Source organism: Primulina tabacum, chromosome 9 (genome assembly GCF_025594145.1).
Source record: "Primulina tabacum isolate GXHZ01 chromosome 9, ASM2559414v2, whole genome shotgun sequence".
Lineage (NCBI taxonomy): Eukaryota > Viridiplantae > Streptophyta > Magnoliopsida > Lamiales > Gesneriaceae > Primulina > Primulina tabacum.
In genome coordinates, this window is record NC_134558.1 from 32,410,560 (window position 1) to 32,424,127 (window position 13,568).

Genomic DNA, 13,568 nt, shown 5'->3' on the forward strand with positions numbered 1-13,568 from the left:
TTTACATCAATCTGTCCTTGAAATCCTGATGCCGTGACAAATAATGATGACAGATTGTTGACATAAAATAAATAACATGCATGCCCAAAAAGATAATTGATCAGTGATGTTTATACCTTGTAATTTCAAGAAAATGGTATATAATGCATGACACAAGTCCAATGCATACAAAAATGGCTGAAATATATGTAAGATCGAGGCTATTATTGAAGGAACTCTGCCAAAAAATAAAGGTGTCACTTTGGAGATGACCCTACAGTTGTATTTCTATATATGTGCACTACATGTTTGGTACTCTGAATTCCATGCCAACCCTTTTACAAGCTCATCTTATGATATGACAAAAAAATTCCAAATATACCAAGTCATTGTTGGTTCCGAGACACGATACGAGTTTTGGTTTAATCAAACACACACTTAGATACGTCGGTTTAGAGATATCTGTATATCGATAAGAGAATGACTAAAAGAAAAATCATTCACTTAATTGATGATCTTTATGAAGAAAATGCTATACTGTGTCTAAGTGATTTTCATCCAATTCAGGGAGGGATATGTAGCAACATGCGAACCTCATCACCCCAAGTGATTTGGGACATTTGGAACCTGCATAAGGGAAATCTAGTACTTGGATATTTTGAAGATTTATGCAAATCTTATTCTTATCATGCTCATGTTTTGAGGCACACTGTACTCCTATACTTCACTGAGAATGATAATTTTGGTGGAAGGACAAATTGTACTCGAAAACTAATAAGAAAAACCCACATTAACTCATGTAGAACCCTTGATATCAGATGGTCTGTGCCACACCAAGTGTAGCCGTATCTATTTGGCATAGAAACCGTCCGAACTTAACGCGTTCATCATGCCACGAAAACTGTCCCAAGGACAAAGTTATATCATTACATGTGCTTTAGAAGATCAGGTTACATAAGATTTGGATTGACTATAACGGTGGTTTGAATGTAAGAGGCGGCGACAACGCCTAAATTGATCATGACTAGTTTGGCATGATATTCAACAAACACAAAGCAGTAACGGGTAATTTACTACATGATCAAGAAATTTTACAATAGAAGAAACCAAAGCATTCGCCAAACCTGAACCAATCGCCCGGTTTGGCTAATATAAATAATTCCTATCCCAAAACAGTTCCCTCACCATTGATGTGAGGGAAGTGAATATTAACGGTACACAAAGACAAACACCAGGCAATTCGAGCTTCTTCTCTTTCCCGTGAAGAACTCATAACCAGAATCTTATGTACAACTATTAGTAAAGAATGAACCAGCGCAATGAGCGATACCTGAAGCGCTAGAAAGAATAGGAATATTATTGAATAAAATGATAAAAATCCGAAACGACAAGTTTGTTGAATTCAATGACTTGCTTCCATGCTGCAACTACGGATAGTAAGATTTCTTGGCCTGCATTTAACAGCGAGAAATAAGAAATCTAGGAAAATAGATTAAAATATATATGCTGGATATTAGCAGGTAGACAATATGGAGATGATGTCACAAGAAAATATAGTTTGCCTTTCTCAAATACTTCTTGTGAATTTTCAGTGCCGCATTCAATGACTTTTTAGCATCCAAATTTCCAGTGATTTCACCTAAAATCTGTAATGGTATCACGAAAATGCATATAGGCAGATATTAAAAGAGGCTCATTAAATAAATTAACGTGAATAGTATTAGAAGAAGTACCTGAGCGACATCATCCATGCCTTGAGCCTCTTTAAGAAGTTGTTTATGTTTTGTTTCAAGTACACTAGCAGCTAGGAAAACAGCGAGAGCGCCCCTCTGATCCGTCAATCCTGTTTTCACGTTCTTCTTCTCGAATTTTCCACACTGCTTCAGCAGCTTGTTATCTGCTTTAATTTCTTCGGTTTGATGAACTTGAGAAGAAATTAAGTCACTTGACTCATATGATGAATAGATGCTTGGATTGTATTCCATGGCCCACATGACCTGAATTACAAATTTTTCGCCACATTGAGAAATTCATACGACATAATATCCCACACAAGTAGGAAAAAAGGGCCAATGAGCCTTATGAAAACAAAATGAATAATGAATAAGACAAAATCTAGTTTAGTACCCAAACTCTGGGTAATAAAACAATGAAAAAACGAGTAAGAACCAGTGATTTCTGTAGGTTTGATGAAGTTGAACAAAAGAAGGTGTGTGACTTTGTTTACCTCCCAGAGATACAGGCCATCAATAAATGAAAACTCTCTGCGAAAAAGAACCATGAGCATACGAATTGCAAATAAGTACTCCCCACCATCCAGCTCCTCTGTCAAAGAAAAATGTGGCATGAGAACAGAGAAATTGCATGTGTGCTTTGAGAGAGAGAGAGGCCAGAGACTAGTTCTAGATTATATCTTCCAGATTCTTAGTTCATGTTTCAAAGGAGTTTTTTGCATCAAAACCCTCTTTTATCGGAAGTGCATATTTCACCCTCATGAAAATTAAATAGGCGTCCAAGCCCTTGACTTTTTATAAATATTACAAGATCTACACTTGCTAACGTGCTTTTTCAAAAACATGTCCGTGCTGCGGCTAAGAAACCAATGTGAAGCCCAACATTGAGTAGAAATTTCCACTTACAAGAAACCACGGTTTCTTGCTCGAAGAGTCCACGGTTTCTTGCTCAACCTTGTGTGGACTTAGAAAACTATATTCCAATGGAGATATTACGGGGAACTGGAAATTATTATAGATCAATAAAAGATTATTTTTGTACATTTGAAATAATATTGTTCGAAAATTGGTTTTTTGGCTAAAACATAGACGCGTGTTCAAAAAACCGCGCTAGTATGGCTAAATTGTGCAATTTTAATGAAAGAAATCAAGGACTGAACGCCTATTTAATTTTTTTTCATGAAGGTGAAGTATACATTTTCAATATTTCACGGGAAGTTCTGTTGCAAAAAACTCTATTCCAAAGTATGCATCTTTTTGTAGCATCTTTGTTCCCCAATCTGAACGAGGGAATAATCATGAGAATATATCTTAATTCTTAAGAAGGGATTCAGGAAGATAAACATAAGACTGAAAATGTTAACGGGACGAAATCGAAACACATAATAAAACTAGAAGGCAATGTTAAAGGCTATATCCAATTAATTTAGTTAAGGGTGGCAAAAAAGAAGCTTGTTAGTACTTGATATGAGGTGATTAAAAATATTTTACCAGTGCCATTTCGGAAGAGATGAAAAAGGTAAAGGTGGAGCTTCAGAAAGAACTTCTAACAAGAAAACCAGACTTACCAAGGTGCTGATGGAGCTTTGGGTCAATAGCTTTAATAATTTGTCCAAGAGTACTTAGTTGAGATTGCACCCCCATGGAACTTGTAGTGCAACGGAAGTTTTCCCTCTTTAAAAACAGGATGGAAAATTGTGTTATAAAAGCAAGAGAGATATTATTATAAATCTAGATTTATTAAAACAAATAAAGAAAACAGATTGTTTATAGATAAATGACTGAGAGCATTAAGTAAAATTTAGCAGCAATCCATAGTGTACAGTAAAACAGTCCAGCTGATTCTAGGAAGGCATTGCAAAAATAGGAATTGTTTGGTGTGGAGCTGTGATCCATGGAAAAAACATGCCGGGGATTTATGAATTTCCACAGCCAAGAATCTTTTTTTTTTTTTATAGGAAACTAAACAGCCAAGACTCATAATAGGACTTAAATTAAAGCAAGATACTCACAAATATCTATAATTTTGAAGGAATAAAAAACATAGCCCAAATGAACAAGCCTCTACCTATAATAAATGAAAGCCCCTAGCCACGGTAGAATGCTCTAAAGGAACATCATGTTCTCTTTTTATCTACTGGCCTATGTGAGACAATAAACTTTCTAAACCGTAAAAGCTATTTATTAGTAAGGGACCCGTAACTCGAGAACTGAGAAGTCATTCCTCTCAGATGGTTATCCCACAGCTTATCATGTAGAGAAAGGAAGAGATGGCTCTTACTTCATACTGGGGGTTTAAAAACAGTGAATTACCAACCCAGCCAGTCTACGTCCTAATCGTGTTCTTGGATATCGTCACTAAATGAGCCAAGCTATTTTTAGATGAGGAAGAATACACCTACGAATATCCATATCGTATAGAATCAAGATCCAAATCCAAGCGTACGCATGGACAATAAAGCTAAAGGTACCAGAGTAACAAAAAACTAGTCAATTTTGATCCAATCAGAAGGATAAGACACGGTTCCATGATTACTATCATCTTAATATTAATTGATATCCATGAATTAATATGAGACTAGACTTTATCGTAAATCATTTGAAATTATATCAGATTCAATATAATAAAAATGAGAACATTGCTAAGACTAAGGGAGTCTACCATCCTACGCATTGCACGCTCGAAGCACCAGAAGGCATCCGCTTCATCTTCGAGAAGAATAACCATTGGAGAGCATATGTCATTCATTCCTGATCAAGGGACTAAAATAAATAAAATAATGACTAGATAGTTGATGCTTCAATAACAGTTGTGGTACATGAAATATCACCTTGAACATATCCAATATCTTTATCCAGCCAAGAATAGACAGCAAGTATATCCCAGAGCTTTGCCCGATTAGCTTCATTCTCATAAAAAACAAGAGCACGATCTGTCCGCACAACATCCAAACCTAGAGCATAATTTATGTCTGACGTGAGAATCAGAAATAAATAGGCATACTTTAAAATCATTTTTGACAAAAACTTCAGATGGGCAGGGAAGAAAGTGGGAATTCCGAATTCTACATGATAATAAGGGAGTAGGGTAGAGATGCATGTCTGCACCACGACCATCGCTATCTGTGGCTAAAATGTGCATATACTGTATGGGTGCATATGCTGCCTTTTGTGTCAATCTTTCACTTTCAATATCCTCGCGTCATTACCTTTGAATGATTTTTGTCATTACGCTCCATACATGCAGTTAAAGTATGGAAGTTTGGGAACCAGACCAAGAACCATAGGTGTTCAACATTAGCCTACCACGTGATACCCTATAAGGTCAGTCACTTCTTCTAAAAGCTTAAATGGTTTAGTGCCCATTGTTCAACAATATTCTGATGTAAGTGTATAAAATCCCAACTATATGGTTTCAATCATCTAGAGATCCTCGTGTCAATATAGACCTTACTTTTTGCCAGTCATCACAGAAACTCATTTATAACACCACATTGCTGTAGGTGACACAATACTGCAACTAAATTTCCATCAGAGCATGCAGATTACAACATCTAAGTGCTTCAATTCTTTATAGAAGATAACAAAATATGCATGAGTATGTCAGAAAAAATGGTCGACACAACACGAGACCACATAAAAATAAGCTTCAGCACAAACTAAAGGTGTCAATTAAGTTATGTCTAAATACAGACCGATTTGAGGTAATCCAAGCTTCCACTGAATCGTGCTTTGATCTAAAGAGCCACCATTTGACAGAAAACCATTATCTTGGCCATTACTGCTAACTGAAGGATCTTGTATTGGGTGGCCATCGTCATTAATTATAGGTGTTGTGACAAGATTTCCGCTGCCAATTACAGGTACCAGATGTTGGCATTCAGATTTCCAAGCCGCGTACTGTTCCCTGAGAGTATAAACAGATACAATTGATGTCATGAATTCTCAAGAGAAACTGGTTCTACTTTTATAATGTAGGATAGACAGAAAAGGAATTTTCGATGTGATGTAGATCAATTCAACTCAGTCAATTGTGCAGCTGTTCTAGAACTGAGTCATGCACCAAATTGATTGCACCAAATTGATTTTCATACCTTCTCTTTTGCCGGACAACATTTCTGGCATCCAATGTGCTGTTAGGATCAAAACAACCCAACAAGAACTCCCAGACTTCTCCTTTAATCAATGGATGAATGCCCTAACCATAAAAAGAAAAACAAAATAAGCAATTCCTAGTTGTGCAACATACCAACAATTGTATAAAAATATTATCTTTGTTGCCTTTTGGTTTAGTCCATGAAAATATGCAGGAGTGAATTCTGAAGTCAACTTGATACAAGATATTCAGAAATGCCAGTTAATTATCCAAGCAGGCATCCAAAAGTTACGATGAGCAATAACAAGGTATAGCCACACAAAATTCAACTTACCCCTCTTTGAATTCTTCTAAGGACACCTGCTATATCCAAATGACCATCTTGAGAAAATGCTGCATTCCATCTTCTTGGACTGAGAGTCTTGCCTACCTGTAAATATGGCATGAGAGACGGGTATAAAAAAGAGTGTTCCTCATGTAAATGGATAATATTAGGAAAAAATAGGTCATATCATCATATAAAATAATGAAATGAAATAGACAGGTATGCTTATCTGCCCCTGAAAAGGATGAACAAGAAATAAAGAATCTGAGCATTCATATATGAATCATTGCATATTTTGTGGATTGTTATATAAGGTTGAACCCATGGACCAGTAATTTTCTAATGTTTAGTAATTTGGCTTTTAATGCATATGATAGTGTGTGCACCTCTAATTAATGAGCATAATGGGTATTTTCTATTTATTTGCTGGGTTAAACAAAAAATACAATATATCTACAGTTGTTATGACCTCCCCGTCATATGTAATCATCATATATTGATTATCTCAAAAGGAACACAAAAAATAATTAAAGGATTCTCGTTAGAAAATTTGTTGATTCAGAAGACCAACTGCATGGCCCTTAGATACCATGAATTACGGAAGAGGGTTATGGTTCCACAAATTACATTTCTTAAAAGATTTTACAAATGATTTTGGATAGGTGAATATGACCATAACAATGACAAAAATATCAAACTTGAACTTTACTAGACATTCATATTCTTAAACAGATAATGTATTATGATATCGTCAATCACAAGCCATGAAGTAAAGTGCATTCCTTAATTACCATGACAAAGCTATATAAATTGAACTACATGAGAAAAAAGAAGAAGATGAAGCTACACTAAAAAATTAAAGAACTAAAACATCTTCCTACATCCAGCACAAAGAGATCATATCCAAAGTCCGACACAGGTTGCTCAATTACTAATCAAATTACAAAAATGTGGAAATCCAAGCATAACATTCTTCCATACCCGCGCCTTAAATTTGGTCCGGGGAGCATCAGCTTGACATTCAGGTCTAATAGGATAGTATGCATCCAGCTCCTCAACAGCTGAGCTAAAAAACATCCTGCCACAAACAACGAGCTTCCAAAATTACAAGCAATCACTCGCACACATTGTTAAAATCGAGAAACATGAAAACGAAACAAAAAGAATCAATCAGTGCCTACCCATCTTTCTTGCACATAATGCACATGGAGTTCCCCATGTATTTCACAAATTACTTATAATAGACTCAAGAAATTCAACACTCTGCACAACCCACAATCAGATAGATATTATTCAATGATGACCTCGTTTGGTAACTTAATAAATTGGGATCCAGCACAATTTCTTGAATGGAAACAAAAATTTCCTCCCCAAAATTTACGACAAAATCGTGCCACGCACGTCAGATCAGGGTAAAATAGACAGTGAGATCGGACGCATTTAAATTTAAAAATCGAACCTTTTAACTCGCCTTCAAGAATATCGCGGAAAATTTTCGCAAAGAAAAATTCGCCGATGCCGATTCTGCGACAATGTTTTGGAAAATATTAGTAATTACATGCTGACCAATAAAGATTGTCCTTTGGGACTGGTAATAAGACATCGTTAGATTCTCTCAAGCGAAAAAATATTTTTTCACAATATTTTAAAAATTCACATTTTTATGGGTCATTAGTATCAAATATAAATTTAGTGAAATATTATACTAAAAGTTTTTTAATTTTTTTGGCTAAGATTATAAACACCCTAACATATACTACCAAACCATATGAGATCTTATGTTTTCTATAAAGTTTTCTGGTACAAAATTTTTTGGCTTGAATCGATAGATTTGATCAGAGGAAAGATATTTGATTTGAGAATGATATGATGAATGTATTTCGAATTATAATCGTTTGGATATATTTAAAATCCACTTGAATTTTTTTTTCATCCGAACAAATTAAAAAAAAAATGAAATCGTGAATTTGGAATGCAACATTTCGATTCGTTAATCTAAATACAATCTAAAAGAATTCATTGGACAAAAAATAAGTTATTTGGTATCTTAGAATATATATATATATATATATGTGTGTGAAGAAAAATTAGATCATTTTTACTATTTTTAAAATCTTATTTTAATATTTTTAAATGACATAAATATCCATGCACAATTGTCTTGACAATTGTGTGAGGAGGTTGGTGTGATAAAGTTGATAATTTTATATCATCATTATGTTAAGTTTATTTTATGATTCTGAATGATGAGATGATATCGTAGAAATGATGTTGAAAAGTTAATTTTTTCAATAATTTGTATCTAAATAAAATAAAATTACAATCGAATAAAAACAATTAAAATTTCACGTATCGATTTGACCCCCTAAAGAACACAAATAAATGAAATTTAAAACTTACAACTAATTTAAAAAATTACATGGAATAAAAAAAAAGTAAAATTAAAAAAATTGCACATAACTTAAAATAACAAAATAAAATTGCACGGTTTTCTCGAATGCATGTCAAGAGGTGTTGATAAAGTGTTGGAAGATAATGCAGCTTTAGCCCATAAGGCATGATGCGATACACAAATTTTGATTGAAATATTTTTTGCAATGGCATGTATAAAGGATTTGAAGAAGCTCCTATTTTTTCTCGCAACATTATTAAAGACATAAAAATTTCTACGAGACTGTTTAATTTCACGAAGAATATTTGGAAGGAATAAGACGTTCTTGTCAAGAGAAGAATGATATCACATTGAACATTGTTATCACAATAACATATTCAATGTTGTGATAGATTTTCCATTTATGAAATTGATTAACATATTAACTTAACAAAGAATGAAGCTCTTCACTCTCAACTTAGCTTTTCAAACCCTAAACCAAACCAACCAAAAACCAGCGAAAATGCTCTCTTCCAAAAAAAACCCCAAATTCACCCCAAAAATCGCCCTACAATGACCCTACCCTCGTCGCCGCCGCCGCCGCCGGTTCACGGCCGGTTCACTTTACCATCGGAACCGCATCTCTTGGGCGACCATCATATCAAAAAATCAGCTCAATCGGAGTTCGGTAGCACCTCCAAATCGCAGATCGAATTTACGCCGCTACAGTGCTCTTCTTCGTCGCCGGCCACCGCGGCTCCTTCCGGTGCCGGACCTACTCAGGCAGACTCGCCTCAACTCTCTCGTCACTTTCCGACACCTGCGCGACCAGACAACTCAGCCGTTCAGGTGCCATCTCCGGTTGAAGTTACGGTAGCACTGTTCACCGAGGAGGCTACTGGTTTTTCCCAGATTCCGGCCACCTCCGGCAATGTTTGTTCAATCCAGACCCCGATCTATGATCCTATGGTCCAGACGATTCCAACCATCCATGAATCGGTCCGAACGCCGTTCATTCCCGCCGGGAATTTTAGATCTAAAATTCCGGCTGAAATCGTACCTTCTCCGTCAATTTCATCGTCGATTTCTAGCCCGAATCCGGCGTCTTTTGTCAATTTCTCTTCAGCGTCTGATCGTCTAGTCATGGGCAATTGTGTAACACCTTCAATTTCGGAAAAACCGCCGGTGATCGGAAATCCCCAAATTCCGGTTTTTCCTCAATTTTCGACCACTGTTTCAGTTGATTTCCCCTCTCTGCCGCCCGGTTCTGCCGTGTTTGGGTCCGGTTCCTTGCTCCCTGGGGCGTCACCGTTCACTGCTGGTTCATCGGTCGGAAAGTCAACGGGAAAGTCAACGGTCAACCATCATCAGTCAACTCTGCGGAATCGGCGTTTGAACTCAGTCAATACAGGTAATTTTGTGGGCTCTACTCGCACGATTGCACCTGTTACTCCTTCTCTGTCATTTCGTGATATTTTGGCCCCGTCGTCCTCTCGGACGACCAAGAACAGTTTCGAGGATGTTCTTAGGTCAATGGATGAGATGCCCGCACCGTCCTTTAGGGACGGTAAACCGGGCATTCGCTTTTCGGATGAGGTCATCTCATCTTTATCTGCACCATTTAAGTTTGCTTTGGTCGGTAAGATTTCTGGCAACCGATCGATTGTGCCCAATCATGCTATTTCTGCGGCTTTTGCCAATTTCGGGTTTGCGCGACCATATACCTTGAAATTTTTGCCACGGGGATTTCTGGTGATTGTTCTCTCTTGTGAGGAGGACTATGCCCGTCTCTGGACTAGGGGCAGTCTGTTTATTGGTCCACTGGGTATCAGACTTTCCAAGTGGACCCCGGAGTTCAATTTCCAAGCGGAGTCTCCTCTAGCCCCGGTTTGGGTCCGACTTCTGGAGTTACCGCTCCATCTTTATGACAAGAAGAGCCTTTGCGCTCTTGCTAAGCTTTTGGGCAATCCCATTAAAATTGATGATCACACAGCAGATGGCACTCGGGGGTCCTTTGCCCGCATTTGTGTTGAGATCAATGTCTTGGAGCCCCCTGTCCAGTCCATCTGGGTGTCATGGGGGGCTCACCTACAGGAGATTGAGGTAGTTTATGAGAAGATTCCAGCATATTGTACTGATTGCAAGATGCTGGGACATGCTACCAGTGTGTGTTATTCGCATGGGAAGAATCCCCGCCCAGTCCGGACTAGACCTGCTGGTCCTGTTCCCCCGCTTCAGGTAGATACTGTGGGCATGACACACCAGGAGGGTGTGGCACCTAATGTTGCTCAGGGTCCTCAGGACCAGAATCCTGATCAGTTCGTTGGCCCTAAGCGCAGGAGACGGAGGCGGGCTGCGCCTCGTGTTCCTCATGTGAGGGCACCTCCTGCTGCGCATGTTGTCCCGGTGGGTACCTCGAACGCTTTTGATGTCTTGTCGCCTTGGCAGGCGGAGGCGGAGCGAGGTAGTGATTCCAAGGTAGTTGGTGACAGTCCTGATGATGTTCTTCCTTTTGGGGATGAGGGTGTTGGTTGTCATGGAGAGGCGCCCTTGGCGCCGAGTTCTCCTGTGGGTGTTGGTTTTGATCATTCGGGTACTTCCATTATTGAGGTGCTCCCTTCGAGATCAGTTGGTGTGCCTGCTCAGTCTTATGGTCAGGTTCTGGAGGAGGATGAGTCTATCCCTTTTGAGGATTGTATGGATGAGTTGGGATCTTCAAAAGATGGGGTGGCTGTGTTGTTTGGTGATTCCGTTCTGTGCTTGGAAAATCACAGTAGCCATTCTATTCCTTCCCTCCCTGGTTCTCCGGAGGTTTCTTCCATGGTGGAGGAATTGTTTGTTAGACAGGGGCCCCCTGTTTGTGAGTTGGTTGCCAGACAGGTGTCTGAGGAGGATCCTGATTCGGGGTTCGATAGACACTCTGCGTCTGCTGTTCCGGACATTGGTATGTCTGATGTGAAGAAGAGGAAGCAGGACGATCTTGAGGATTCGTCCAAGAGGCGGCAGGGTGATCCTGATGCCCACCCTTTATGAATTGCATGATCTGGAATATCCGGGGACTTCGGGGTTCGGAGTCCCAGCAGAGGCTGCATGCCTTTGTGAAGGAGAAACAGGTTAAGGTTTTGGCTGTTTTGGAGCCGATGATCGATTTAGATCAGAGATTCATGACTCGTCGTCTTGGTTTTTCTCGAGTCATTTCGAATCTTTCTGGTCACATTTGGGTGTTTTTTGCTGCTGATGTGCAGGCTGAGTGTGTCCTTGATCATGCTCAGTTCCTTCACATTAAGGTTTCTGCCCCTTTTTTACCCACATCTGTTTTTTGTTCTTTTGTTTATGCCAGATGTGATTATATTGAGCGTCGGGACCTCTGGTCTTCCCTGCTTCACGTCAAGCCTGTTCTGGGTCCTTGGCTGGTTGGTGGGGATTTCAATGTTGTTCGTGATGCGTCTGAGTGTTTGGGCACCCGTGGTGGTAGGTTGCTACCCATGGAGGAGTTCAACACTTTCATTATGGATTCTGGTTTGATTGATGCTGGTTTTGAGGGGTCTTCGTTCACTTGGACGAATAAGACCGTTTGGAAGCGGTTGGACAGGGTTATGGTTTCTGTTGATTGGGGTGATCATTTCAGCTCCATTCGAGTTGAACATCTCCCCCGTACTGTTTCTGACCACTGTCCGCTTTTGGTTACCGCTCCGGTTTTTGCCCGTGGGCCGAGCTCGTTTCGCTTCCAGCGTATGTGGCTTCGGCATCATGGTTTTTTGCAGACTGTCAGGCTTAATTGGAATTTGCCTTGCAGTCTGATTGGTATGTCGCGTCTTTTTGTTAAGTTGAAGCGTCTTAAGAATCACCTCAAGTGGTGGAATCGAGATGTTTTTGGTAGCATCTTTGATAAAATCACCGAGGCTGAGAGTGCAGTTCGTTCCGCTGAGCTTGCCTGTGAGGCCGATCCTTCTGATTCGAATTGGACTGCCCTGTCCGATCGTAATGCGGATCTGGCCCGTGTCACCGCCATGGAGGCGGATTTTTGGAAACAAAAAGCTGCATGCAACTGGCTAGAGGATGGTGAGCGGAACACCAAACTCTTTCATAACATGGTTAAGAAGAAGCGTGTGGCTAATAAGATTTTCCGCATATGGGATGATGGGGTTTTCCTGACGTCTCCTGAGATGATTCAGCAGTCGGGTGCTTCATTTTTTCAGCACTTACTCACTGGGGATCCCTTTGTGCTTGATTGTCCTGATTTTTCGGGGTTTCTTTCGGTGATTTCTGATGAGGAGAATTATGGGATTACTGTTACCCCCTCCCTTGAGGAGGTGCGTGCGACTGTTTTCTCCATTTCTCCTGACAGTGTGGCAGGCCCTGATGGCTTCTCTTCGGCGTTTTTCCAACATTGCTGGGAGATCGTTCATCAGGATGTGTTGGATGCAGTTTTGGATTTTTTCCGAGGCTCTCCCCTGCCCCAGAGCTTTACTGCCACCACGATTACTTTGATCCCAAAAGTCGAGGGTGCTCGGGCTTGGTCGGATTTCCGTCCGATCAGCCTGTGTAATGTCACGAACAAAATCATTTCTAAGTTGTTGTACTCTCGTTTGCGGGCTGTGGCGGAGAGACTCATTTCTTTGAATCAGAGTGGTTTTGTTCCGGGACGGATGATTTCTGATAACATCCTCCTTGCTCAGGAGCTCACTCATAGTCTCACTCTTCCCACTCGTGGTGGTAATGTTATTTTGAAGTTGGATATGGCTAAGGCCTATGATCGGGTCCAATGGCCTTTCCTTTTTGCTGTTTTGCGCCATTTTGGTTTCTCTGAGCAGGTTGTGGCGTTGGTCTCGGCCTGTATTTCTCATTGTCATTTCTCCGTTAATATCAATGGTTCTCTTTCGGGGTTCTTCGGTTCTACCAGGGGCCTCAGGCAGGGAGACCCATTGTCCCCCCTTCTCTTCATCTTAGGGGCGGAGTATCTTTCGCGTGGCCTTGACAGACTCTACTTGCGTCATCCTGCTTTCAGGTACCGTTCTAGTTGTGATCTTTTGATTTCCCATCTGGCCTATGCTGATGATATCA

General features: G+C 39.7%; 1 protein-coding gene across 2 annotated transcripts; it reads right to left on the bottom strand.

Annotated features, from left to right (window-relative positions):
* Positions 1–1,033: 1,033 nt before the first annotated feature.
* Positions 1,034–7,748, bottom strand: LOC142555267 (rab GTPase-activating protein 22-like). Of its 2 annotated transcripts, none has more exons than XM_075666048.1 (12): positions 7,593–7,748; positions 7,115–7,211; positions 6,143–6,238; positions 5,807–5,910; positions 5,408–5,619; positions 4,544–4,666; positions 4,375–4,463; positions 3,281–3,386; positions 2,207–2,304; positions 1,713–1,976; positions 1,542–1,625; positions 1,034–1,430 (listed from the first exon to the last, which is right to left on the bottom strand). In XM_075666048.1, the coding sequence occupies exons 2-12, from the start codon at positions 7,208–7,210 to the stop codon at positions 1,407–1,409; spliced, it is 1,296 nt and encodes a 431-aa protein (XP_075522163.1). In that variant the 5' UTR covers position 7,211; positions 7,593–7,748; the 3' UTR covers positions 1,034–1,406. The 2 variants fall into 2 exon arrangements, with proteins under 2 accessions (XP_075522163.1, XP_075522162.1); XM_075666047.1 differs by lacking the exon at positions 7,593–7,748 and adding an exon at positions 7,315–7,465.
* Positions 7,749–13,568: the final 5,820 nt, after the last annotated feature.